The 27,757-nt window shown below is 37.9% G+C and overlaps 2 protein-coding genes and 2 long non-coding RNA genes across 5 annotated transcripts in view; 2 read left to right on the top strand and 2 right to left on the bottom strand.

Moving 5' to 3' along the window:
• Window positions 1-180: 180 nt before the first annotated feature.
• PPIL4 (peptidylprolyl isomerase like 4) lies at window positions 181-18,947 on the bottom strand. Of its 2 annotated transcripts, none has more exons than XM_026666238.2 (13): window positions 18,805-18,947; window positions 17,032-17,099; window positions 16,696-16,760; window positions 15,588-15,705; window positions 14,032-14,174; window positions 12,847-12,943; window positions 11,605-11,721; window positions 10,250-10,374; window positions 8,047-8,113; window positions 7,252-7,363; window positions 6,268-6,364; window positions 4,903-5,035; window positions 181-1,410 (listed from the first exon to the last, which is right to left on the bottom strand). In XM_026666238.2, exons 1-13 carry the CDS (start codon window positions 18,872-18,874, stop codon window positions 1,192-1,194), a joined length of 1,431 nt encoding a protein of 476 aa, XP_026522023.2. In that variant the 5' UTR covers window positions 18,875-18,947; the 3' UTR covers window positions 181-1,191. The 2 variants fall into 2 exon arrangements, with proteins under 2 accessions (XP_026522023.2, XP_087826371.1); XM_087970245.1 differs by having other exon boundaries at window positions 1,239-1,402; window positions 4,894-5,035.
• On the top strand, window positions 2,313-4,940 carry LOC148132895 (uncharacterized). The gene is made up of 3 exons (XR_015750393.1): window positions 2,313-2,393; window positions 3,307-3,357; window positions 4,852-4,940. It is a non-coding gene; the product is annotated as an uncharacterized LOC148132895 (long non-coding RNA).
• On the bottom strand, window positions 5,072-6,138 carry LOC148132894 (uncharacterized). Its single transcript, XR_015750394.1, has 3 exons — window positions 6,043-6,138; window positions 5,652-5,746; window positions 5,072-5,085 (listed from the first exon to the last, which is right to left on the bottom strand). It is a non-coding gene; the product is annotated as an uncharacterized LOC148132894 (long non-coding RNA).
• Window positions 18,948-21,938: 2,991 nt separating the features above from the next.
• GINM1 (glycosylated integral membrane protein 1) overlaps window positions 21,939-27,757 on the top strand; it is a 29,449-nt gene continuing 23,630 nt past the window's right edge. Inside the window, exon 1 of the mRNA XM_026666243.2 lies at window positions 21,939-22,067. Coding sequence (XP_026522028.1) covers window positions 21,951-22,067 — 117 coding nt within the window. The 5' untranslated portion in view covers window positions 21,939-21,950. The remainder of the gene's footprint in view (window positions 22,068-27,757) is intronic.

The raw sequence follows: 27,757 nt of genomic DNA, 5'->3' as shown, positions 1-27,757 counted from the left end.
TTCCAGAACAAATCATCTATGTCTTTCTCATTGGCATTTAGGGCTTGCCAAATTTTTCAACTTTTAATTTCCAAACATTAGGGGTGCTCGAAAGTTATGACATGCCTTGGGGATCGTAAAGATATATTGGTTACTTTAATATAATCGAGATGTGCTTGGTAAGTAACTACATAAGTATCATAACTTTTTAAAACATTTTGTTTATTTCATTTGAATATTATCATTTGCTTTCATAAAATGAATCCAGTTAGAAGGAAAAATAAAACCTACCACATACGTATATGGGGGCTGATAGCTTTTTAAAATTAAGAATGTACAATTTTACATTACCAAACAAAGCTACATTTTAAAACCCAAATACAAACCCACAGGATTTGCTACAGCTTCTTAACTGACATAGATTTACTAATATATTTGCTGAAATAGATTAATGTCGCTATATTAGATGGAAGTGAAACTAACGGTTTGCATGGAGATATTGCAGTTAGTACAAAATGTGCACAGTCGCTCTTTTGTGGCAATCTAGATATATCAGTATTGTATATACTGTTACAGTGCAGAGTGAGGCTTCTCACTTTCTCTCTGAAACAACAGGTATTTAGAGCCACTTCGATGCAATGAAGTCTTAGAAGTACCAACTGCATGGGCTAGTACCATACCAATAATGAACTGTGTATTGTACTAGTATATATTTCCACATTTTTGTATATAAAACTTCAATATTATCTATTTGTATAAATACAACAGGGAAGCCTCAACTGGCAATAAAAATAGATCTCCCTCATTCGTGTAATTGTACAAGCTTCACTCATTAAGAGTTTCCTATGAGAAAAAAGGAAGTAAATTCATCCAGTCTTGAATAAAGTCCTTCATGTTCCTTTTAGAGTTAAAAGAGATTTGGAATTCCTTTCTGGCAGTAGCAGCAGCAGGCCGCTAACAGTAATAACGGGAATGCCGCAGCTTCCTTGTTACTGTACTACAGCACGAATTTCTCTAATCTCTGCAATCTGCCAGTTTTCAAAGGCAACAAAAACAACAGAAGAATCCACCTGATGAAGATATCCTCCCACAGAACTCTTATGAGGCAAAAATCAGAGGGCGCTTAAAGATCTTCTGGAAGAGAAGGGAAGACACTGGCAGTTTCTAAGGCAGATAAATGCCAAGAAACAGTTGCTTTACATTAATCCGTCCTTATTTATATTTGGACTTTTCCTTATCTTTGGACTTTTTGGGGTTCCTGCCAGACTTTTTCTCTTCATAATAGTCTCTTTCCCAGGCTTCCTCGGAATGCTTGTCTTTAGACTTTTTGTGATGGCTTTCTCTCTCCCGAGAATGGCTCCGACATCTCTCTCGCTTGTCACTTTTTCTTTTCTCCCTATTGAATTCTTCTTTGTGCTTTCGGCTGGGCTCCTGAGAGGAGGAGGAGGAGGAGGAAAATGCAGTTATTTGAATTGAGGGAACAGAAGAGTGGAGAAGAGGAGCAGGTAGAGTGCTAACAGTTTTCAAAGTCTGCCTGCTGATTTTCGTGCTAGTCCTACAGGATGAATAGTAACATACCAATTAATTGTAAGTAAATAATGCCTAAATAGACCTTTAAAGGAAACCTCTGGGAAGAACAAAATAATCTATCCTACATAGGAACCAAAATAAGTGGGGTTTTCTAAATTTGTGTTTTGAAGCTTGTAAAACATTTTTTTTCCCAAATATTAAAATAACATTTTAAGCTACTGTATTTTCTATTATGATTCAGTTTACATAATTTGGGATAATTTCAATTTATTTTTGTTAAAGATAGGAAATATAAAATTTTTAAAAATGAGAAATTGCTGTGCTTCATGATTTAAAATACAGCATTAGTCAATATACCTAATATATGATTGCTGACTTAAACATAACAATCTGTCTCTATCTTATCAAATGAAGGCAGTGATTGTCAATTTTAGAGCCCATTGCAGAGCTTTTTGAGTACCTCCACAGAAAATTAACTATGAGGGGTCTATAGCAGGAGGTAAGGTAAAAAGGCCACTGCATTTATTATGGACTAGAACACCTGTAATTCCTGACCACTCGGCGTGCTGACATGGGTGGCAAAAACTGTAATCCAAGGTATCTGGAAAGAAAATTGCTTTCCCCTGCAGATGCTATTGAGATCAATAAATCTGTAATGACTTAAAAATAATAACTAGATTTGAACTTTGACATGTTGTAAAAGGATGTTATGTGCTCTGGAAACAAGCATAATAGCTCTGTGGGGATTCCTTTTTTCTTGCTGCTATTGTATGTTCCCTCCCACCCTTTCTTCCCCGGATAAGATCAAGCCACAGAGAAGAAAGAAGGAAGGAAAGGAACAGAACATCAGATTTATCTATGAAACTTTGAAAGAGCCAACTAAGGTAATTTAAGCTGTTAGAGTGTTATTACACTTTATTTTTCTTGGCCAATATCAGATATTTCACTCTTGTTTACTAACTAGAGTCTGTTAGGATGAAAAGAATATGAAGACAAAGATGTGTCTTTGTATGTATATTCCTATGTTCCCATATTTCACAAGTTATTGAAACTATTGACCATATGATTAAGTGGGAAACACCCTACACAAAATCATTAAAACAAGGCATAGCACATTTGAAAATAAATCCACCTAAACCTACAAATGTATTATACATAGTGAAACAAAAAGTGTTGCGAAGGCTGTTTATAAAACAGTTTAACAAATGCTCTGTTTGTGAATCCCAAGGTTTAATGACCTGCATTACAACATTACAACTACTTGGGAATGGTATCTGATTTGATTTTCAGCTAAGCTTTTCTCTTGCTGATTTCACTTTACAGTTCCTCGTGCAGCAGCTCTGATGACCTGTAAGAATATGGTTCCGTGTGTATTTCCTCAAAAGTTTTTCCCAATCTGTTATCATTAGCAAAATGTCTCTTTGTTTTTCAGTGTTGAATCAGATTTGTTGCCGTGGCCAACAGCATACATCTTAATAAATTGTAATTTTTTAAAAAAACATGTTCTAGGATAATTCCTAGCAAAACAAAACCAAAGGTTTCAATTCAGACTTTGTTTTTGAGAATATTTCTTTCTTTCTAGCACTTCAGGGTTTGGTTTTGTTTTCATAACAATCACATACGATAAAGTATTCCAGCACTTTTTTGTTGTATGATTTGCCTATTTTTGTGATTATTAACAGTTATTTATTTTTCTGATCCTGTAATCCCTTTTGTCGGGGCAACTGAATGGAGCTGAGCATTTCCTCGCTGGATGCCCCTCCTGATGCTTACTATTTATTCTTTGCATCTTGACAGAGAAACATCTGGTGCTGCCTAGGATCAAACTCTCAACCTCCAGAGTATGAGGTAAATATCTTCACCTCTAGGCCACCGCACTGCTCCTTATTAACAGTGTTTTATATACCATCTGTAAAATATTTATGCCAATTTTCTCTTAAATTATACTCAAAAGATTGGAACCCATCATTTTGTCTACTAAAGGCAACTCATTTACTCATGCCTATTTACTAGCAGAAGACATTTTTAAAAATACCCTTTTCTTTCACTATGAAAGGTATTCCAGTTTATTGATGTTTTTAGGTCGCACTTTAGAACAATATTAATAGGTTTTGGTTTCAAGGAGTTTGCATTTTACAATGTATCAGGAAAAGACTATTTGCTATCCAAAGGAAATCAAATTTCAGGTAAAAAAGACATCCAAGCAGAAATGCACAATTAAACTAGAAAAAAAAAACCACTGGACTGGATAAAAAGGGTACACTCAAGGGTAAAGAGAGAGTAGATCATAACTAGAAAAAACAGTTCTGAAAAGCCTGAAATTCGATGAATTATTTAGAATGCCCAGGGAATATTTAATATCCAAAAACAGATATCTGATGAAACTATGTTGGAGATAAAGTCAAAGTAAATTTCTTCTTATTTACAAATGAATAAATAAGATGGCAAGATAAAACAGGAACAGTGCATGAAATGGCAGGACAGAGAAAGAAATTGGGCACATTAAGGAAACAGAACATGCAAGGAGTATCACAACAGGCAAAATAACTTTTAAGGTTTAGCAGTGAATCTGGTGAGGACAAGGTAGAAACTTCTTCCAAATAGAAAACAGCAATGCAAAAAGTGAGGCTACAATAGTAAGTGGCTTGTTCTAAGAATATGGAAAATAAAGGACGTGGGAGATGGCTCTTCCCTTTATTCTCCTTTCATTCATATAAATAAGTTAATCAGCTCAGTAAAAGTTTTTTGCATTGCAGCAGCCTTCATTTAATAGCTGTGCTATCACTGCATTGCAAACTTTTGCCCTGAATTTGTGTTTGTAACGCTACAGAGCAGCTAAGCAACAATAAGAAGAATCTCTAATCTTTTCCTATCTGTCACAAGGTAGGGGGGACGACGACGAAGGGGATGAGATTAATTTTTGATAGTAACTAAGAACGTTTTCCTGCATCATAAAAAACCACACACAGAAGCTAACAGATCACAACTACTTTTTCAAAAGGTCACTTGTGTCAGATTCTTAGCTTAAGAGCAGCCTTCCCCACCCCCCTGCCTATTGGCAAAGTTGAATTTCCTGTCTTTTAGTGAGGTCATATTTAATTTAGTTTTTCTAAAAAAACTAAGGGGCTGCAAAGCTGAGGGGATTTCCAGTAGAGTGCAGAAGCCAAAAGAAGTGGTTAAGAGTGGTTAACAGTGAGCAAGTTCTGTATTTGAAAATGGGAAAGTAGGGAGTAAACTTTTCATCTGTGTTAAGGCAGCAAATAGGACAATACTGGAGTAGAATATAAAGGAATGGACATCTTTAAAGGCAGGGAAAACCCTAAGCCTGATTTCTTTTTACAGGAATGAACCATTTAAAACCATCATTCCAAGAAAAGGACAAACATTTAATACCTTGGATTTTTTGCTCCTCTTCTCATCCTCATCAGTGTCGTCTGAATGGTAATGTTTCTTCTTTTTATCAGAGTGCCTGTGGCTGGTTTTGGCTTCCTCCTCTTCGTTCTCCAGCAAAAGATCGTATTTGGAGCTACAGATGTCAGTTAAGGAAAACATAACCAATAGTGCTGCCAGAGGGAGCTGGGAAGGAGAGAAAATCCATAAATGCAGACACCAGCAAACCATCCCTTTCAGTATTTCTTTGCAATAATTTTGCCAAGCTTTGAAACACACAAACAATTTTGAATGGAAATTTTAAATCATCCAGTTCTTATGTGCAGCTATCAGAATTAATCCCAGATTTTCTATTTTGTAACTGTTCTGAGACACAACTTGGTAGTTGCTGAGAGATGTCTGTGTGGTAAACTGATGGCAGCCCTCCACTTCGCAGCTTTAATAATTAGTTTTCCTGTACATCCCAGCCAGAATGCAAAGCAACATTAATATAAGCAACATTAGGTCTTTGAAAAATGGAACTGAGAGTGACACTTAATACACAATCTCCCAAATTCACAAGAAAGTGAAATTAAACCAGGAGAATCTATAGCAAATACATTCAAGACATGGAAACATTTTTTTACAACTGTTAAAACACTTTGATTCTTGTCACAATTAAACACTGCTTATTTCCTACAGAGCAAAATTATCATAAAGCCTAAACAGGCATTTAACTGAGATTTTTCAGAGACACATAAAAGAAGACGTACTTGCCAGTGACTCTTGATTTCCTAAATCCAACTTGGCTCTTCACTAAATATTACATGTACGATAGTTATATAACAAGAGAGTTTACATAAAAGCCCTAAGAAAATAAGGTTTGAAATTAAATGTGAGAATGCAAATCTATCCATTAATAGTCAACGTATTAGATCTAGAGATATTCAGCAATCTCTGCAAATACTTTAATATTGGTGAATAAAGAAGAAGCATATTCTATCAGCTCTGAATAGTTTCATATTCTTATTGAATGTTATATATGTTAATGTTCTATTTATTAGAATAGAATAGGACAGAATTGGAAGGGACCTTGGAGGTCTTCTAGTCCAACCCCCTGCTTAGACAGGAAACCCTATACCACTTCAGACAAATTTTCAATACCAGAATGCTGTAGTTAAGGTGCTGGATTAGGAGCAGGGAGCAGACTTGAGTTCTAGTCCTTCCTTAGGCATGGAAGCCAGTTGGGTCATTTTGGACCAGCTGCACCCTCTCAGCCCTGGATTGGGAAGTCAAGAAACTATTCTATCAACCCACAATAGACCAGCATGATGACACTGCTTTTAACAACTATGATACTTCACTCAATAATATAATTGATCAGGATACTCTTGCTTGGGTTTTGCTTTCTCTTTCAGGCTTAATTTAGAAGATTTGCTGTGATCTTTTTCATATTCTTTGAAATCATCCTTGGTGTATTTCCCACCTGTTTATAAAAAGAGAGATAAGTTGATATTTTGAATACAGGGCCCGTATGGAAATAGCTGTTAACTATTGCTGTGCTGAATAAACTGGTTTATGGAGATCCTATTGAAATGGGTTCCAAACAGAAATGTTTCAGAAATAGTTAAGGCCTCTAGGGTGTGCCTGTCACGAGATCCCCTGCAGAAATCTAAACAAATACTTTGTGCTAAGCTTTGTGCTAAGCTTTCTTATAATCAGATTAGAAATAGTCTGGTTCACAAAGGAAGCCCTTCACAAACAGTGCTCTTCAGCAAAAAAAATGATGCCAATTCTAATGGGCTCATACACGTTTTGATCAAATTCAAATAGTTTGAGCTACTTCCTTTCAGTCTACCAGCTACAACATTAATCCTTTTAATACTGATACTTAATACTGATAAAGCCAGAGTCAAACTTCACCATTCCCACATGCATTTATTAAGCAAATTTAGCTTTTTCCATCTGTATAATTACAAAATTGAAAAACAGAATATGCACCTTTGTAAATGGCTAACTGATGGTCAACAAATCTATACCTGACAAATAGTTTCACTGAAAATAAATTTGTGTCCCTCCCAAAACAGATTTGATAATGTCTATAACAGGAGTGTCAAACTGGATTTCTTGGAGGGCCCGTTTTGGCTGGCAGGGTGCTGCAGGAAGCTGTCCAGGCTGAAAACAGGCCAGAAACGTTTTTGCTAGCAGAGGCACCGTGGGCTGGTCCTTTGCTATTTTCAGGCCGGCCCTGCAGTCCGGATCTAAGCCCCCACAGACCAAATCTGGCCCCCGGGCCTTGAGTTTGATACCCCTTGATCTATAAGGAATTTACAACGGGTGAAATTAATAGAAATAATTTATATATCTTGTTACCTTTTCCTTTCCATTTAACCTTTGCAACAGATTGGCTAAAATCAACATGTATTCGCCTGTCATCTATTAAGACATTGTCCATCTTAAAGTAAGCTTTCTCGCAATCTTCTTCCTGGTATAGGTTTCAAGAAAAAGTATAATTAAATTTAGAAAATTGTTAACCACTCTTTGATACCATCATAAAAGTGGAAAACGTAATTATTGCCATAAAAAGTTCTGACAGAATTAATGCTACCTACCTTTCAGAGTCAGCTTAGAATGCACAATACCAATGCCATATTGTTAAGTAGAATCTGACTTTAATATAGAAGTCTAGTGTTAAGGCACTAGAAGTTTCAGTATTTTATAAGTTCTTACAAAACTGGAATCACAACTGCTTCTGCAGGGTAGTCTGTGGCCGTGTTCACATAACAGACTGAGCTGCAAACTTGTCTACATTTTAAATTAGCATGTTATGTGACCTTGGTCCATGAAGTTAATTAATTGTTAATGAGAAGTTGCCTCATGCCCTTTGAAACATTCTCCTCACAGAGGCGAGGTGGGGCCTCAGTTTCCTGGTTTTCCAAAAATATCTATCTTGCTTGGGATTCAAAGAGCAGCACCCAGTTATGGGGCTGGTTAGTGCTCTGAAGCCCTTCCCCCCTGTCTTTTAATATGCTTGGAACTGAAGTGTTCTGAATGTTAACTTTTTTTTTTTTTAAAATAAAGTTGTATATAAAGCATTCTGTTTGGAAACAATACCATTTATATGGTTACACTGTACAGTTAAACACTTATATACGTATGGCCACATACCTTCTCAAATTCAATGAAGGCATAGCAAAGAGATTCACCAGTTTTCCAATCTCGAATCACTTCACAACTGAAAAACCAACACATTTTATTCAGGAAACAAATACATATGGTTAACATATGACAAGCAATGATGGTATTTTTTCATACATTATTTTTATTGCACTTTTTTCTCTTTACACATCTTAAATCCCAAGCAAGATAGATATTCTTTAACAGTACTGAGGCATCTTTGTTACAAATACACATTTCCATACAATACTGATTATTCATATACATTTCTATACTTTCTTTTTATCTCTACAATTCTTATTCCTATTGTCCATCCATTCATACCAATTTTCCCATACCGCATAATACTCCAAATCTTCTTTACCTTTTAATTCTAGGGTGAATTTATCCATTTCTGCACATTCTAAGATCTTTTGGATTACTAAACCTTCTGACGGTATGCTATCTTTTTCCCAGCATTGTGTGAGTGCGATTCTCACTGCCGTAGTTATATGCAAGATCATGTATTTTATCTTTTTATTATATTTCCCATTGATTATCCCTAGAAGGAACAATTCCGGCTTCAGTACTATTTGATAGTTTGTTATTTCGTACAGCCATTTTTGTATTTTAATCCAATACTTTTTTACTTCGGGGCATAAGCCACCATGAGTGTAAGAAGGTACCTTGTCCCTGTTTGCATTCCAACTACTTGGGTTCAGATTTGGGTACATTTTTGCCAACCTTATATTGATTTTTTTTATATGCAGCGGGAGATTTTTTTGTTTTAAACTCATCCCACAGCTTTCACAGCCATCATTTGTGGAGGTCCTTGTAAACCACTATGGTATCAGAAGTTGCAGTATAGATGATAAGAATAATATGTGAGTTTAGTAAAACTACAGACGAAGTCTCGCTTTTCACTTTCTATCCTAAAGGGCTACCTTTAGACCCATGGATGAGTTTCAGGGTTGGTCCAAATTCTAATTCAGTTAATGGGGTCAGTAAGGATCACTGGGTTCAGCATCAATATACTAAACACTACACTAAGCTTTAAACATACATTCAGGTTAGCCCTCACAATTGAATTAGACCAGGGGTCTCCAACCTTGGTAACTTTAAGCCTGGTGGACTTCAACTCCCAGAATTCTCCAGCTGGCTGGGGAATTCTGGGAATTGAAGTCCGCCAGGCTTAAATTGCCAAAATTGGAGACCCCTGAATTAGACAACTGCACTTTCTTACATAACATTGATTTCAGATACAGAAAAGCCACATAAAAAACCCCTAAAGGTAGACATACATTTATTACAATACAGAAGGAAAAAGTCCTGGAACAGTCTACAGTAATTGTTTTTCTAATACTTAATATTAAATGGCTTTGTAAGAGTTGGTTCTCAGACTAAAAATTCAAACAACCATAATTCACAGCAATTCCTTTAGCCTGACTCCTCCCCAATGTATAATATAGTTAGTCCTCAACTTATGACAGTTCGTTTAGTGACCTTTTGAAGTTACAACAGCACTGAAAAAAATGACTTATGACCATGTTTCACATTTGTGACTGTTGTAGTATTCCCTGTGATTATGTGATTAAAATTCGGATGCTTGGCAACTGACTCACATTTATGACAGTTGCAGTGTCCTGGGGTCATGCGATTCCCCTTTTGTGACCTTCTGACAAGCAAAGTCAATGGGGAAACCAGATTCACTTAACAACCATATTACTAATTTAACAAGTGCAGTGATTCACTTAACAAATGTGGCAAGAAAAGTTGTAAAATGGTGGCAAAACTCACTTAAAAAATTTCTCACTTAACAACATAAATTTTGGGCTCAATTGTGGTCATAAGTTGAGGACTAGTTATACTACGAGTCAAAGACTCAAAATCCTCACCCTAAGACACACATAAATATATTGATTTTAAATCAAAAACAGTTCGCCTGCTGAACTTCCTTGTTTTCATCTTTTTAAAGTCTGCTAAAGAGAACTTTGTTGAGACTCCCACTTAGGAAAAAACACTTTCAGTTTAGGCAGTCACCAAAAGTCTGAAAAGTATTTGTCAATAAAATGATCTAATTAATATCTATGCAAAGTCTCTTGCTAGGCCACTGTGACTAAAAAATGCTCCTTGTGCATTTTTCATGAGCAAAAACTACATTTTGCACTTTTTATAAAAGTCTGCTAATGTAGTCTTTGCAATGTTTGACACTTACCTTTTTATTAGACCAAATCGGGAAAATATAATTTCAAGGTCTTCATCGGTTGTCACAGGATTAAGTTTGCAGACAAAAAGAACATTTTCAGGTGGCTTGATATTTGCATCAGGTAAGTCTCCAACCTGGAGGGACAAAGCAAGACAGATTTTGTTACTCCAAAACTCCTACAATTTACACTTATATACATATCAAAACGACTCCATTTTAAGATGCTGAGAATGACTCAATCTGAATGTGCTACTCAAGATTGTTCTGAAGCCTTAATTTGCCCATTTTCGGGAAAAAGCGGCCATAGACCTTTCAGTTCAATGATGAGCTGCTATAACTGAAATAGCAATTTGTGAAGAAGATTCATTCATCTCTACTTTTTCATGTTTGTGACTTTACCTGTAAAGATTTTACAAAGATTAAGGACTGATTTATAAGCAATAATTGTGGTGTCAATTTGTAACCTGACTTACCAACGCATCATATGTTTACTTTCATGGACCATCACAGAAAAAAAAAACAATTAAAGAGAGTTATCAATTTAAATGCTTTTTTAATATACCTGATTCATATACTTTATTTTTAAAAAGTTCCAAATTACAGTAGATGATATTAAACAATCCTTATTCATGTCTTGCAATGAGTAGGGATTACTAAAGTTTTAATGGTAAAATACTAAAATATACATTGTTATTACATGCTGGGTGCTCTTACATAAAATCTGGTTCCACATATTTGTCACACTAGAGCAGGGGTGTCAAACTGGCAGCACGCAGGCTGGATGCGTCACGCACAGGCCACGCCCACCCCAGCTGTGTGAATGGGAAAAATGTGAAACTTCACGTGATGGCAATGTGACACGGCGAGTATGACACGGCAAAGAGGGATGGAGGAAATAATGGCCAAGGTCTGGGACTTGCCATCAGCCCTTCCTTCAGTTTGGAAAAATAGTAGTTGGAATTTAGCTTATGACTTATGTCTACCTAGGAGGAAACTAGTTGCTGACCACAAGTCAAATTCATCTGTCTACATTTTATAAATGTTTACATGAGTTTAGTACAATAGCTTTAAAACTCAAATGTAAGCACAGATGCACATTTAATCTGCATTCAAGTTCTTTAACAGAGAGTGATTCTGCATATGGATTGATTTAACCAAATTTATTATACAGTATTTTAAATCCTTTAGATTTCACTATAAAACAAGTTTTAAATTTAAGAGGCAAAATTTGCCAAAGAACACAGAGCATACCACTTTTAATGTGGTAATCATTTGGTATGTGGTATCATTTCTATAAAACTAAGCATCTGCTAAGCATCTGCATTTCTACAGCTTAACAATCAGACCAGGTACAGTGTTTTTACCATTTCCAAGAGAATAGCCTGTGTTTTTGCTTCTTTCTCTGCCAGAATTTCTTCTACTTCATTGGTAGATCTTCCTTTGAAGTCATCAATTTCTTCATCAGCACCTATTCGCCCACTCTGTCTTATATAAAAACAAAGAGACAGATATTGAATACAATTTAGAACGAACACTCCATCTTTTTAGAACATCCTGCAGCAGCTATCTGAAACTTCACCATGTGTATCTTGTACTGGCTCTCCCACACCTTGCAGCGGCCACTTACCTGCCCACTGGTGTCCTTGTAAGCCACCTGGAACTTGCAAGTTTCTGCCAGCTTCTCCACTAACTTTGTTTCTGGAAGCCAGCAGGAAATTGCCATGAGGTCCTTGCCTAACAACCCATGATTCCTGCTCAATGAGAGCAATGAGAAGTGTTGGAATTGCTGTCACTAAATGATGAAGTCATGTGAGATCACACATTACAATTCCGTCAGTTAGCAATGGAAATTCCAGACCCTATTACCATTGTTAACCAAGGACTAGCTGTATTGAAATTACACTTCTACAGAATGCAGTTATAGAATTTCATTCATTCTTCCCTCTTCCTTATTGCCCTCTTATCACCTGATGATTAGGTGATAATTTTGTTCACTGCCCAAAGTGAACAAGTGAGTTGGTGAGATGGGCAACTACACAAATTAAACGAATTAAAAAAATAAAATTAATGGGCACTCCTATATAGTTGCTATATAAATTTTTGGAAGCATAATTGTGCACCTCACTGCTAATGATACTTCCATAATGCTTAGCACACTTTCTGGTTTCCCACAGAATGGCGAGAGATCAGCAATCAGTAAAGACAAAGATATGTCTTCTCGGCAGGAATGTGCATGAATTACACTTCTAATGTTCATTATTTTGCAGACATAGTGGTGTGCAGTCAAATATTCCCAAAAAAACAATATATACTTAGAAAACAATACTTGCAACTGTTGCCATTGATGTTTTTCCTATCTTGAAGCTGAAACTAACATTCTATTGAAACTGAAGAACTTGTATTATTGCCAATGAAAAGGATACAGGTTCAAAACACAGTTGCTTTTATTGAACAATATGTCTCCTAACTAAAGTCAAACTTGACTCTGGGCCTCTGTGAAAACATAACCACAAAGTTCTATACACCTGCAAAATCAGCAGGTAGATTAGGAGAATGTAAACATGTTTCTTGATCTACTCAACACTCAAGTTAAAAGCAATACTCACATCCAATTGTTCTTTTGTAGGTTCTGGTGAACGGTCTGGTATTGCCAAACCAGAAGGATCATCAAATGGATCATCTAAGATCACTGTATGATTTATCCTAAATTAAAAGAAATGTATTTAAAGAGTAAGTTCAAGATTCTATTTCACAATAATTTTGAGTATTAATTCACTGCTGCATCAAAAAACACCTACACAACAAAACTCATTTATCTGAAAACAAAATCTGTAAATTAAGCTTTCTTTCAAGTTTCACACTGACAGGATACACGTGTTATTATAAAACTCAGAACTATTACACACACAATTGAAAGCCTTCATCTGGTTTATGCTGAAAGGAGATTCAACAATTATCCTCCAATACCAACAACCGCCTTCCAATTATATAAAATTTAGTTCATATAATTGTTCTCATCTACTACCAAATATAGTTAAGAACTAATGTCATACATGAAAAATATGACAGCAAAAGATTTAGAGGAAACTAAAGAAACTCTTTTACTTCATGGCACATAATTAATTTATGTAATTCACTTCCACAGCAAATTGTGACAACACTTGCTTAAAGAGTTTTGAAGTCATAGCAAATAGATCTACCAGAACTTTAGTGGTGATAGCACAACAGAAAAATTACAGCTACCTTTGATTTGGGTTTCAGAAGCAGAGGTAGTATTCAGCAGGCTCTGACCAGTTATGGAGAACCAGTAGCGGAAATTTTGAGTAGTTTGGAGAACCAGCAAATACCATCTCTAACTGGAGATTTTACAGTATCTTTCCCCTGCCACGCCCACCAAGCCACGCCCACCAAGCCACGCCCAAAGAACCAGTAGTAAAAAATTTTTAATCCCATCACTGTTCAGAAGACTCAACTTGCTGATTTTTAGCAATAGCACTTAGACTTATATTCTGCTTTATACTGCTTTACAGCCCTAAGCAGTTTTACAGCGTCAGCATATTGCCCCCAACAATCTGGCTCCTCATTTTATCCACCTCGGAAGGATGGAAGGCTTAGTCAACCTTGAGCCTGGTGGGATTTGAACTGCCAAATTGCAGGCAGCCGGTAGTCAGCAGAAATGGCCTGCAGTACTGCTCTCTAACCACTGCACCACTGAGGCTCTTTTGTTTAATTCAGCAGAATTTTGCTTACACATTGCACTTTTATCAAATGTAGAAGTAAAATAGTGAAACCTGATGTCTTGATATGGAACAAAATCCTTGTCGACAAAGGACTCATTAATTTTCATCAATACATCCATGCCTTCTGTTACTTCACCAAACACTGTATGCACACCATTCAGATAATCTAAATTTTCTCCTGTAGTAATAAGAAACTAAAAAAAAAAAAATCAAGAAAAATAATGAATTGGAGTTGACAAATTAATGAAAATCTTCATCTACTCATTTCAGTCTATTGGTACTTTAGCTGATTTTGGTCTCATTCATCAGAAAATCTTCTGATATCACAAACTTTCTGTGATTTTAGGCACTGAAGATATCATATTGTGATGATTTCAGTCTTTCCTGGAGATTATTTCTGAGGATAAAACAGATGACTGATTGTTCTCTACAGGAATTTTATTAGAGTTCCTCCAGATTAAGTGCTAAATCTAGGTCCGTGTTGGCAAACCTATGCCACACGTGCCTGAAGTGGCACGCAGAACCATTTCCCTGGCACATGAGAGGTCGCCCGGAAGAGCCCCACTGCACATATGCGCGCTGCCACCCGACAGCTGATTGTTGGGTATCTGGCGTGCATGCACAGGGGCAGAAGGGGGTGCGTGGAAGACATGAGCGCATACGCAGGGATGAGCGCAGGGGGAATCGTGCGCGCATGCACAGACATGTTGCGCCCGAGGGGGAATCACGCACATGCGCAAAGATGTGCGGCGTACGAGGGGGGAACTGCATGTGCATGCACAGATGCACAGCACGCAAAGGGGAATCACACGCGCATGCGCAGGGGGCATGGGGAGGCCCCAGCATGCATTGTCTTCTGGGTGCTGGCATGCAAGTGTGCGCGCAATTATCGGCACGGGAGCCAAAAAACTTTAGCCACCACTGGCCTAGGTTATTTAACTTGTCATAGTCAACTATGTTGAGATTTTGTTCCACTAAGGTTTTCAAAAAACCCAGAAAACGATGTCATCTTACGATAAATCTACCATCAACATAACTGAAATGGTTGAATAAGCTGAAGTTCAGTTTGGATGATATCAAAAGAATTCACCCAATAGTGCGACTTCACCCAATAGTGGAATAGCGAAGGAGTGGTCCATCTGCCAGAAGAACAAATTCTTTCTCTCAGTTCTCCTTCCATAATGTTTAAATTTGTTTCAGAAAGTGGAAGGTTTATCCAGAGCCATCAAGCAGAAGAAGAGAAGAGTGGAAATAAAGTCATGAAAAATCTACATGAAATGGAATTCTACCTGAATTATGTTGGCTCTGGTTCAAAGCTGATAACCAAATTTCTTGCTTTAAGTGAGATCAATTATGCCTCCTCTGTCAGTCAAAATTGTTTTTATGCCTAATTCTATGTTTACGAACAGTCTTGTTTGATAACTGTCCACTTAAAATATGAAAGCATCTGGTATGCTAGTACTGCAGAATAAACACAGATTTTTTCCAATGCCAGTTTTTTTCCATTTTCAGTTTTTTAAATAATGTCACATCTGTGCTCTGCACTACCTGTCAACTTCCATATGTCCTAATATGTTGACATGACTTTTTCACATCTGTGGACATACCTGAGATCCATGCTGATCACTCCCATTGTTTACCATTGACACAGTTCCCTTTTTCTTGTGTTTAATTCTTGGCACTTTCTCTGCTTCAAAAAATCTAGCTTGATCACCATACAATTTGCTGAAACATGTACAAATAAATTATCTATTGGAATAAATTGCAAAACTTTTAAGTACTATCCACATGAGAGAGAAAAAAAAACTGCAGCACAGTGCATGGAGAAGTACAAATTGACAGTTCTATTCATTGTTAACTTAATTTTATATAACTGAGACTACTTATTTATTTTTCATATCACCCCAATCATAAGACACTTGATACTACACAAAAAACTTTAAAAATCTTAATGGTAATATACTGCATTAATCTAAAACCAGAATAATATGCCATACACATACAATTGCATTATGTTACACACAAACACACACACAAACACACACACATCCATCTTAAGTTACTTCTGAAATGTCAATCTGTGTTGGAGCAAATGTAATTTCCAGGGAAAGATTATTTCATAACAGTGACTACTGTATAATTGAGGCAATTCCTTATGCCTGAATTTAGCAATAGCAATAGCACTTAAGACTTATATACTGCTTCACAATGCTTTTCAGCCCTCTCTAAGTGGTTTACAGAATCAGCATATTATCCCCAACAATCTAGGTCTTCATTTTACTGACCCCAGAAGGATGGAAGATTGAGTCAACCTTGAGCCGGTCAGGATTGAACTGCTGTCTTGCAACACTGCATTCTAACCACTGTGTCATCACAGCTCTTCAAGGAAATGAAGAACCACTAAATTATTTTCCCTCAGAAGTTCATATTAGATGCTTATATTAAGCAATTCTAAGCATAAGCTGTCTTTGGTGCCAAGCCATTTAAGGCTTTTTAGGTTAAAACCACTTTAAATTTTTCCTGCATCATATATTGACCAAAGTGATTGATCAAGTGCATGAAGACTTTCACTATCATATTTTATTATTTATTCTTGTTCCAACTATAATTATCCAATAGGTAATCTAAATGAATGCCTATGCAAGAAATAGTAAATTTGCTGCATCCAAAAAGTTTTATGGACAACTATGTAAATAAAAACTAAACAATGTTTACCAAAATATGGATTCACCTCCACGACCAGTCCCCAGGGGGTCTCCAGTTTGTATGATAAAATCTCTCTGAAACACATATAACTTATTATCATCATTTTTAAAATTCTCATGTTATTAAGAATATTCTGTGTGCCAATAATTACATAAGGCAGGCTATGCTATTATTTCTGTTTTACAACTGAAGAAATTTAAACATACACATGCATGCATGATTAGGAAGAGGACAATTAGCATATATATCTCTTAGATTTAAATTCTATATCTACTATGTAAGATTCACAATTAAATTGTCTAATATATGAGAGAAAAGCAATGGAAAAAAACCAGATATGCTTACTTGTACATTATGTATAAGGCAGTAATTGTAGTATTTGGTCTTGCAAAGCTTCAAGAAATTTAGACAAGCTAGAGGGAATAAAGATAAGACAATTGAAACAGACTACAGCCTTTGCCTAATAAAAGAAACAAGCTATTCTTTCATGCAAATTCAATAAACAATCCCCAGCAACAATCCCCAACAAGTTGCATGAAACAAAATGGCATGCCGTGAATAAATGTTCAGATTAAAATGACAGTGAAATATTATCTATTGTTTTTATCAAATCTTATACAAAAAGTATATTGGAAAAAGGACTTATTTTCAACTCAGCAATCTACTTTTTTCTAAATGTGGACCATAGACCAGCAATGCATGTCATAATCTTTGAAGTACATCTATGTTAACATGCAGAGTGTCTTCTGTTCATATTAAGCAATCAATCACTGCATGTTCTGATACATGGGTGTTCAACCTTTTGGTTTACCTGGGTTGCAATGAGTGAACAGGAATCATCTGGGCAATATAAAATATATAATTAATGTATATAAATCACACAATGTTAAAAGTTTATGATCTTGGGGGGGCACATTACTAGCTGTATTAGATCACATGCTGGACATGCCTGTTCTAATATGACCTGAATTATAGTGTCATGAATGCATACTGTGCTTTACAAAGTGAGAAAAAGCAGGTCCTTGTCCTAATTAATTTCCAATCAAAGTTCAATAAGGTAAGAAGTACAAAGTAAGGTTAAAAAAATGGTGATGCAGTGGCAAACAGTATAAAATATATAGTAATTGAGTTAGACAAGGACAGGATGCACAAGAGTGGACTATTCACCGATGCAACATTTAGAAACATGAAAGCTTGTTAGAAAGCATAGAAGCAATGAGTTCTTTTCCTTTTTATACAGACTTTGTTTCTATGCTTTAATAACATCTTGATGGATAAGAAGTTTATTTCTGAAGCTTTTCCTGCTATCTATGGGTAAAGAAGGGTAAGGAAGGGTCTTGTGGTGTAATCTATGGGAATCAAGCTGCTATAAAAGTTGAATAGGAGTTTCAGTGGAAATTGGGCAGAAAAAGTTCTGCTTTGCATCTCAGAAAAAAAAAAAAAAGAAATTGAGAACCCATTAGTCAAGTTCATAAAGCCAAGCTGGAAAGTGAGAATTAGCTGCGTTTTACTGTGAAGTCACAGTAAAGCAAGACAGAGGAAAAATCCCATGTACTCAATGTATGCGGTTGTTTTTTGCCCTACAACCAATGCTTTTTCTTAAATTTCAGATAAAATACAACTCCGGAGTACTGATAAAACTGTCAAAAATCATCTTCAAAATAAATACTGCATAAAGTTATTTTAAAAAATGGAGCCATCCCAAAATTAAAAAAAAAAAAATCTAAAAGAGCTTTTGCACAAATCCGTCCAGGTTCTCCCTGGAAAAAAACGATACAAGACTGAGACCTTTGGATTTCTTGTGGAAAAAAACGGGCATTAATTTCAATCTATCTCCCATCACCTATAGCCCCACCTCCTGAGACCACCACTATCTCTGGGACCTTCCCAATCTGCATTTTTGGGTGCTTCAGATTCCGAGGCATCCCCAAAAACTATAACCCCCCCCCCTCCTTTTTTTGTTTGGGTTTTTGCACAATGCGCAAAGGTTATACTAGGTTACCCAAGCGCAGCAAAACCCTGCTGGAGAAGGATCGTTACATCGGAGTTTTTCTGCAGTTGCCCAAAGGTTTCTGGACCACAATTTGTCCCACGCGATACCCGCTGCAACGCCACTACCTCTCGGTCTCTCCTCCGTGTACAAATCAATCACTAGGTCTCCCAGCGTGGTCTCCAGGAGAACAGCCATGGCGCCTCCTCCAGCCGCCTTTCCGCCACTGTTTCTTACTCCTCCGCGATCCCAGCATGCCTTGCGCTACCCCACTTCCTCCCTGGGTTTGACAGCTCTAGTCTAGGCAAGCGGCGCCCTTTTCCAAGGCACGGGGACCGTAGACTTACGCGACTGTAGAGTAGCCCTTCAAGGTTAGTTTGGTCGGAAATCCCGGAGGCCGGAAATGAGCGTGATTCGGAGAAGACGGGGAAAGTTGTTTTTTTTTTTTTTAAAGAGATGAGCTTTGGCAGCGACAGGGCTACTCAGGTCCGGCTGTGGGAAGGCAGCCGGCCTCGAACCAGCTGGTTTTCAGACGAATCCACTTTCTAATTTGCTTTCTTAGGTAGTGTAATTGCTCCAGATACAGGGGGCCCACATTTTAATTTTTTTATCTTGCCTTTATTATTTTTATAAATAATTCCAGGTAGCTAATATACCTAACATACCTTCCTCCTCCTGTTTTCCCCACAAGTTACGCTGTGCGGTGAGTTGGGTTGAGAGAAAAAGAGAGAGGGAAGGAGGGAGAGAGGAAGGAAGGAAGGTGACTTAGCCACCTTTCATGTCTAAGGTGGGCTAGAACTTACAATCTCCTAGTTTCTAGCCTTGTGCCTTAAACACTCCACCAAACAGATGCTATTTGGCAGTTTGACGATACAAACACCTCAAGATTTACTTGCTTGCTTGGATGCTATCTCGATTTCTGTCCACTAGTCCAGGGGTCTCCAACCTTAGTAACTTTAAGCCTGGAGGAGCTTTGCTGGCTGGGGAATTCTGGAAGTTGAAGTCCTCCAGGCTTAAAGTTGCTAAGGTTGGAGACCCCTGGACTAATCAGTTGTGCTTTTACCAAGAAGGCAGGCAAACTTCCTGTCTGAAATCTCTGAGGATCAGCTTGTTTTGCAATCCCAAAGACAGCTGACTTCAGAAATCCTCTTTCTTTTCTTCCAAACAATTGGCTTTCTGTGTCAATTAATACAGAATTTTTGTGGGCTTTTTAAAGGCTGTAGATGTTGACTTTTTTTACATAGATAAACCTAAGAAACAAATTTAGAAAGAATATTATGTTGAGATCATACTACAGTGTTCTTTCCTGAGAACATGTAGTTTTCTTTCATGTGCAGAGAATCTTAAACAAGCAAAACAGTAAATAAAATGGGGTGAAACTATGTATGCTTTGTCAGCCTTGATAAACCTCTTGATTTAGTGATTATGAAAACTGGTTCAGAATTAATGTTCTACTCAAGATACTTCTTCATTGCCTAAGGATCTATATTTAAGAAAATAGCCTACCTTTGAGTATGATTCACTAAGGATAAACAGATAAAAGACATTATGCTGCCGTTCAAATCCTAGTAGTAGAATGCTGATCTTTTTACACATTATTTTCTTAGGATCAATTTTATTCTTCATAGCCTTTTGGTTATTCTTTTTACTAACTATGTAAATTGGGAGGTAAAAGTTCATTGATTTGCAAAATTCTAGATATGTTTAAATAAAATATGGTTTAAATATTCATTTAGCATTTGGTATGCCATAGTATTATCTCTCTATAAAACCAACAAACAAAAATCCAGTGTTTGAATACCAGTGGCACAGCAACATTTCCCACCAAGCAGAAAGGCTGTGCCTTATACAAAGCCAACCAATTATGGTTTATTGAATAAGCCATGATCAAACCACAGCTTCTTCTTATATGTATCATACATTAAAATAGTTCCATTTCCTCTCTTTTGGAGAGCCTAAAAGCTTCCATATATTGTGTCAGACCAATCTTCCATTTATTCAGTAGTGACTCAGTGACTTCAAGGATTTAGACTCCTTTTTTTATAGCCCACAAGTCATTTCATATGCTTGGAACTGAACATCATCAGCCCTAGGAAATATTCTCCTGAATTAAAGGCTATAGTGGTAGATGTGAAAGGCAATTCGTATCTCAAGAGGATGTAAATCTTCCCCCTCTCATGTTTGCTTTTTATCATTCCTTCCTCTTGAGCTGCCAGGTAAACAGAGGGTTTGCCTCTGTCTATCTTGACAGATTTAATTACTTCTGAGGGGGAGAAATATACATATGGTAGATGCTCTGCCAGTTTATTTGCAAATTGGTGCCTACAGTCCTCCCTCAAGATGTCCCAGCCATCTTGCAGTGGCCAATCTGATATTTTTTTAAAAAAACTAAGCAAAACCACATTTACTGTATATAATTGAGGTTGGCCTCACTACACCAAATGGGAAGGTCAAGGTTTTTTATGAGCACCTATACAGTATTTTGAACCAAACATACAGATGAAAACTACGTGAATGGGAACAGGAGGGAGCATGTTAATAATTAATTTATGATAAACAAGATCTTGAGTTTCAAGAAATTTTTTATCAGGCTAATTGATTAAAGAAAAAATATTTTAAAAAAGGGGGCGGGGTGGGGCGAATCTGGTGAGGCTCAATTGCAGTTGGGGAGCAAACAGTGCCCAGTGCTGAATTCTTGGGAAAGTTGTAAAACCCAAAGGTGTTTTTTCAAGAAGCAACTTCAAGGAAAAGCATCTTTGGAATAACCATGACCTGGATGACTGAGAATCACCATAGAAAGTTGTAAAAGTATTTTGTTAATCATGGATTGGCCTTAATACGAATTTTGTTTATTTTTTAAAATTACCACCAAGTTTTTCTTTAGTCTCTCTGACCTGCTACTGGTTCATCACGTCCAACTAAATTAAAGGGGTCTTATTGTGATGCGCTCTGCCAATCCTCGTTTTAAAGCCAGAAAGCTTTTGCATTTGATCGGAGCGGGGCCGGGATGCGGAGGACGCTTGCCCTCCCGCCTTGATTTCCTTGTCTTCACTTCTTCAGAGGCATCCACCGAAGGGAAATCACTGCTACGCCGCCTTTTCCGTGCCCCGACCTTGGAAGCGCCTCGCCCCCGCTCGCCATCTCGGCTTGTATTGCATCCTTCCCGGCTATTTCCTTCTCCTGGGCCCGCCGGACTCCTCCCAGCTTCTGCTCGGCGCGTCGCCGCCTTTTGCTTTGTTGATGTTTCACTTAGTTTTAATGCGCAGTTCCCAAGATGGAGGCAGCGCTGGGGCCACGGGAGTTGCTCGGGCTGATGGCAGGGCTCCTTCTGCTGCCTCCGAGCCTTTTCGCCCCGAATCCGACAGCCGCCTTCTCCCGGGTGGTAAGCCAGGTAGGCAAGGGAAAGTTTCCTGGGAAGCCTCGGCTTCTGGCCCCGAAAACGTGTTTGTGTGCGTATGCGTGTTGTAGGGCAGGGGAGAAGAGAAAAGATCAGGTCTCCCTTCAGAGCCCTAAGTGGGGGAGCGGAAGGTGTGATTCGGCCCCCCGCTTTGTATGAGTATCGGCTCATGGTGGTTTAGAAGAGAGATCTACTAAAGTAGGGACGCGCAATGTTGCCATGCTGGTGGCTTGTCTGCCAAGTCCATTTGCAAAACTGAGTTCTGTAGTACGTGTCGGGATAACTAAGATTTATGCAGTTTGTATATGGGAATTCTTCTTTTCCCGACTGTTTGGAAGGAGTGCTTTGTGAATTAATGATTTTACAAAAAGGTGTGATACAGGCCTTGTGTATCTGTGTGTGTGTATGTGTGTCTTGAATACAATACCCAGCATCTTGTCCTTTTAGATATATAACTTGCTACCATATTAGATTTTAATCTTTGTAGTAATGCAATTTGATTTGGGGGATTGAGTACTTTGTGTAATAAAACTGCTCTTTATGGAAAGAACAGTATGTTCTAAGAAGTCTGTTTCGGTATTTCTGTCTTTGTCAAACATGAATGAAATATTTCAGGCATTGTGATGCATTTGTTATCCTGTTGCCCTGGCTAAAGCAGTCACCTGTTATATATGTCTTAGTTTGAAGTTTAAACATCACAGACTAGTGGTTTTAGACATCATTTCTAAATATTTGATGTGGTTAACTGTCATGATAATTGATTAAAGAACCCACAAACTCTATTGCACACATATAAAACATTTGCTTAGTTTTACTTCTGGTTTACCATGGAGTATTTTAATAAATAATTGACTTTATGGAGAGCTGTCAAAACAAAGATTACAAGTCTATATTTACTTAGCTGAGGTAGACCTTGATTCTCAGCCCTACTTTAATATCTGTAGGTTGTTTTTCAAAGCCATATGGGAGATCCCCTCTGTATTTTACAGCAGGGCAGGAATATGAATTTGAGGATCATTCTTTAAAAGCAGAGAATCTCCCTACATCCTTAGTCCTGACCCCGTTTTTTGCCTAGGGTGATTCTTCACTATAGAGAAGATGATTACATGCAAGAAAGATGATAATTACATGCAAAAAAGATGATTATGTACAAGAAATGAAATAGCAGACCATGTTGGGATTCTTCTGCCTCCCTCCCTCCCTTAACCTTCAACCTCAGAGAATGAAGATGTAGAAGATACTCAGCATAAAAATAGAATATGCTGAAGGAAGACAATGAAAACCTGCTTCCAGACTATTGCCAAGAAAAACTACATGGATGTGTTTTGAAGGCATCAGGAGTCAAGCTTCATGCTGAAGAGTTTTTCCTTACTTCACTGCTCCACTCAGCCAACAAACCAAAAACCTTTGTTCTCAGTCTAAACAAAATATGGAAATACTTTATTATTTAAAAAATACTATTCATTGGTGTAAAATGAAGAGATATCAACTTTACCTCAGACTTCAACGGTGGCAGCATAGTACTTGGATGGGAAATGTCCAGGAAATACCAGATTGGGATGTTCAAAAATATGCTAAAGAAAGACAATGAAAACCTCTTTCAGACTGTTGCCAAGAAAATAATATGGATATGTTCTGAAGGCATCCAGAGTCAAGCTCATGCTGAAGGATTTCCTTACTTCCACTTCTTCCAATGTATTTGCTTCTTTTCCTGATTGTTTTACTCGTTTATTCTAAGCAGGTAGTTTATCCGAAGATTTGAAAAGTGGCTGAAGAATAGATTAGATTAAGCTCTCCCTAAAAAGACTGCCAGCGAATTCTCTCTTTCCATCTACCATATTATATCTTCAAGGTATTGTATTCATTTCATGCCTGAGTTATTCATTTTGTAGCAAATGAGAATAAGATCTCTTGTTTCAGTCAGATGTGGATGCTTCTGCTGACGAATGACAAATGTATCTAATTTCCTTTCCCAAATGTGAAGGCTCCAAATATCTGATTGATTAGTTTGATCACAAAACCTCCTGGTATAATTTCTTTTCAGAAGGCAATTTTTTTAGAATAGAACTTCAAGCAGTTGTTAATAGGACAAGTTAAAAATATGAAAAGATAAACAAATATGTGCGGTAAATTGGTTCATGCAATTGTCATGCAAGTCCACTGTTACACAATTCCTGTGCCTTTCCAAATATTTATGCAATAATGTACTTTCCCCCCTCTCCGATTTTTCTAAGATGAAATGTTCACAGCTGCCACATCTTCTTTGGTCTGATGAAATGAGTTGGTCATTTTTTGTATTCGAGTCAGAGAAATCACAGTGTAATCTAATACTCAGAATTATTGTGGAAAAGCCTGGAGAGTTTTCAAATAGAAGATGATTAAATGCACTAAGGAAGTACTTCCACTATGTCATACAATATAGATATTTGGCAACACGAGGGATGCTGGGAAGCCACAAGGGAAAAGAATTTAGTAGTCATTGTTCCGTAACTATAATGTATAAAAAAGAAGATAATGTGGTATTTACTGATTAAGGCAAGAAACTTTCAGATCCAAATTAATTTATTTGATGGTTATGTTTTGTCTCGTGTATACCGTAGGCTTTTTAACTTTTTTGAGAGAAATGTGTTTAAATTAATAAGATTGCAAGCTGAAATTTTAATAAGAGTAACTACCTATTTAGCAAGTAAGATTGTGTTGCCCTGATACAGGGATGTTAAACTCAAGGCCCGGGGGCCAGATCTAGCCTGCAGGGTGCTTAGATGTGGCTCACGGGGCCACCCTGGAAACAGCAAAGGACCAACCTGAGGTGCCTCTGCCAGTGAAAACAGAGCTCAGGAGGGCCACGTGTGGCAGAAGTTTGCAGAATGCCACTGCAGCTGAAAATGGAGCTTGGGAGCCTGTTTTCGCTGGTAGAGTGCTCGGGCCACCATAGGTGCCCCCGACACAAGTGATGTCGAGCTGGTCATGCCCACCCTGGCCACGCCCATCGCAACCCCTCCCCAAGGTCAAACACAACCCTGGTGCGGCTCTCAATGAAACCAAGTGACACTCCTGCCCTAATACATGCAGCCACTTTACAAGTGTTGTTCATGTTAGAAATTACTTAGAACATTTATTTTCATACCAAATAAAGCAGAGTAGAAAAATATACACGTATAAACTAGAAAATCTACATAAAATTGCTCATTTAAATTTGATTTCTAGGAATGGAAAACTAAATGTATCAGTGCCAATTATGAAACAATATGCACAACCCTTCTTAAAAATAGATACATTGATTTGAGGAAGAGTTTGGTCTAGTGGTTAAGGCATCAAACCAGAAACCAGGTAACCAGGCGTTCTAGGCACCAAGCCAGCTAGATGATCTGGAGCCAGTTACTTTCTCTCCGTTCTAGAAGGCAATGACAAACCACTTTTGAAAAACCATGTCAAGAGAACTGCAGGGACTTGTTCAAGAATAAAACACAACTGAATGCAAAAAGGAAAAAGGAAAAAAAGAATGTCTTATTTTATGGTTTGGTCCCAGTAGTAAAAGCATAGCCTGATTGGAGCTTTGTTCTGAATGTTACCTTTGGCAGGATTGAGTGTGTACTGTGGCTGGTTGTGCTTTGTCTTCCCAGCTTCTAGCACTTTCTTAATTAGTTTTATCTTCAAAATAATACTTTATTTCCCTTGGAATGACAATTCACACAGAATGAATGGTCCCATGACTCAGCGCACACACAAACGCTACTAGACACAAGCATTTCTCCCTAAAAGGTGATGATCAAAAGTCATGTATGTAAAATGTAGCCGGTTGGTTGGGAATCATTGTAGTGAAGGCTGTGGAGAAAGTCGTGCTTTACCTTTTCTTATGGAATTACATTGTGCTCAGAATTGTCTCCCAAACTACTTTCCATCTTCTGGCTATTGTTTCTTTTCTTTTTTTCTCTTTTCATTATGGTGGAAACGGAGTCTAGAGATTTTTGTTTGCAGAAATGGTTTATATAGAAAGGATGAAGCAACCCTTTTTCTTAAGATTGCTGCTGCAAGAGTCTCAGTGTTCAATTGTTGGGGGGAGATATTGCCAATTTGGGCCATTAAAAGGTGGAGAGACAGGATGAAGAAAGATGGAGAGAGATAGTCTGTGTCACGCTGAACATTGAGATAATAAGTGTCTTTGGAGTCACTGTGTGAGAAGTTGATAGCTGGAGAGAGATGTACTGTTATGTGCTGGAACATTGGAAATGGGCAGTTTCTATTTTCTGACCCCAGAAGAATGAAGATGTTGGTTATAGGTGAAAGAGAGAAGAAATGTAAAACCAGAAAGAGGAATGTGCTTTATTCCAAACCCAAAGTAGATGGAGGCACAGCCAGATGGATCGTTTCCTGCAAAAGGACACCTGGAGGAACTCTCAGACCAGGATAGGTTGGTCAGAAGACCTAGAGGGAGATGTATCATGCAACATTAATGCAGGGTGATGACTGTCAAGGTCTGAGAAAGCTGGAAGAAACACTTTAAGTGCACCGCAAAGTAACCCAGCTAATTCCCTCTCTCTTTCTCTCTCACTCTCCTTGAAAAGCTGTGGGAGAAGGAGAAGGGAAAAAAGGGAGTTGGCAGCTAAGCAGTGAAGTGAATGTTTGTTGGCAAATACTTGTGGAAAGCAGAAAGAGAAAATTTTTAAGATTTGTGAGAAACGGGAGAGAGGAAGAAACTGGCAAGTTTGGACACAGTGCTATAAATAGTTCCGCTTTTTCCCCAATTCCTGTAAATATTTGCACATAGTTAAAAAAAAAATACAAAAAAAAATCTTCCATGGTCTTGGTCTTTGGGCTGGGATTCTACTGGTTCGGACAAACTGGATGTTAAATTTGCATCTGGTTCACCGAACCGGTATTTGAACCGACTGGCTGGCCCCGCCCACCCCTCCCCTCCCCTCCCCTCCCAGGAGTCTCCACGCAGCCCATTTTTGATGCAGGTAAGTGCAGGGTCCACATGGAGGCTCTGGGAGGGGGAAAAATGGGCCTGTTTCTGGCTTCCAGAGGGCCTCCAGAGCTTGGGGCAGACTGTTTTCGCCCTCCCAGAGGCCTGAGGGAAGCTTCCGGACCCTTGGGAAGATGAAAAACAGCCCTCCTGGAAGTTCCAATAGGCCACCCCCACCATGGACATGCCCACCCAGCAACTGGGCAGCGAACTGGTTGTTGGGATTTTTGAATCCCACCCCTGGGTAGGAGCTGTTCTATTTTATTGTGCACACACAAAATCATAAAACATAAAAGTACATAAAAGTACAGTCAGTCACACTATGGCAGCCGTCCCCCCCCCCCCCAAATATAAACCTGTACATTTCCCTTGCTTATCCACTGTATTCTTGGGAGTCTCCTCCGTGCATCAGTATTCAAGTATCTATTCTTGCTAGCCTGCTTCCTCAACAGTCCAAGTTCCATAGAATATCGTAGAGAAAACTATTGACTGCATGATTGTTTTTCTTACGATCCAGTATGCATCAGCAATAATTTTTCTTGTTCCTTGGCCTGTCTAAAGTGAGGTGGAATATCTTGTATCTCCCTTTCCATGTAAGGTTGTAACCTGTGTTGAATGATGCTAGGTATTATTTTGCTAGCATGTGAAATTAAAGATATAATAGTTTGCACACCCAGTTAAGTTTTGTTGTTGTTGTAGGTTTATAGATTGACTTCTT

Source organism: Notechis scutatus, chromosome 1 (assembly GCF_049901735.1).
Source record: "Notechis scutatus isolate UNSWTSFEM ecotype Mainland chromosome 1, rNotScu1.2, whole genome shotgun sequence".
NCBI lineage: Eukaryota > Metazoa > Chordata > Lepidosauria > Squamata > Elapidae > Notechis > Notechis scutatus.
This window is presented reverse-complemented; position numbering and strand designations above follow the sequence as displayed.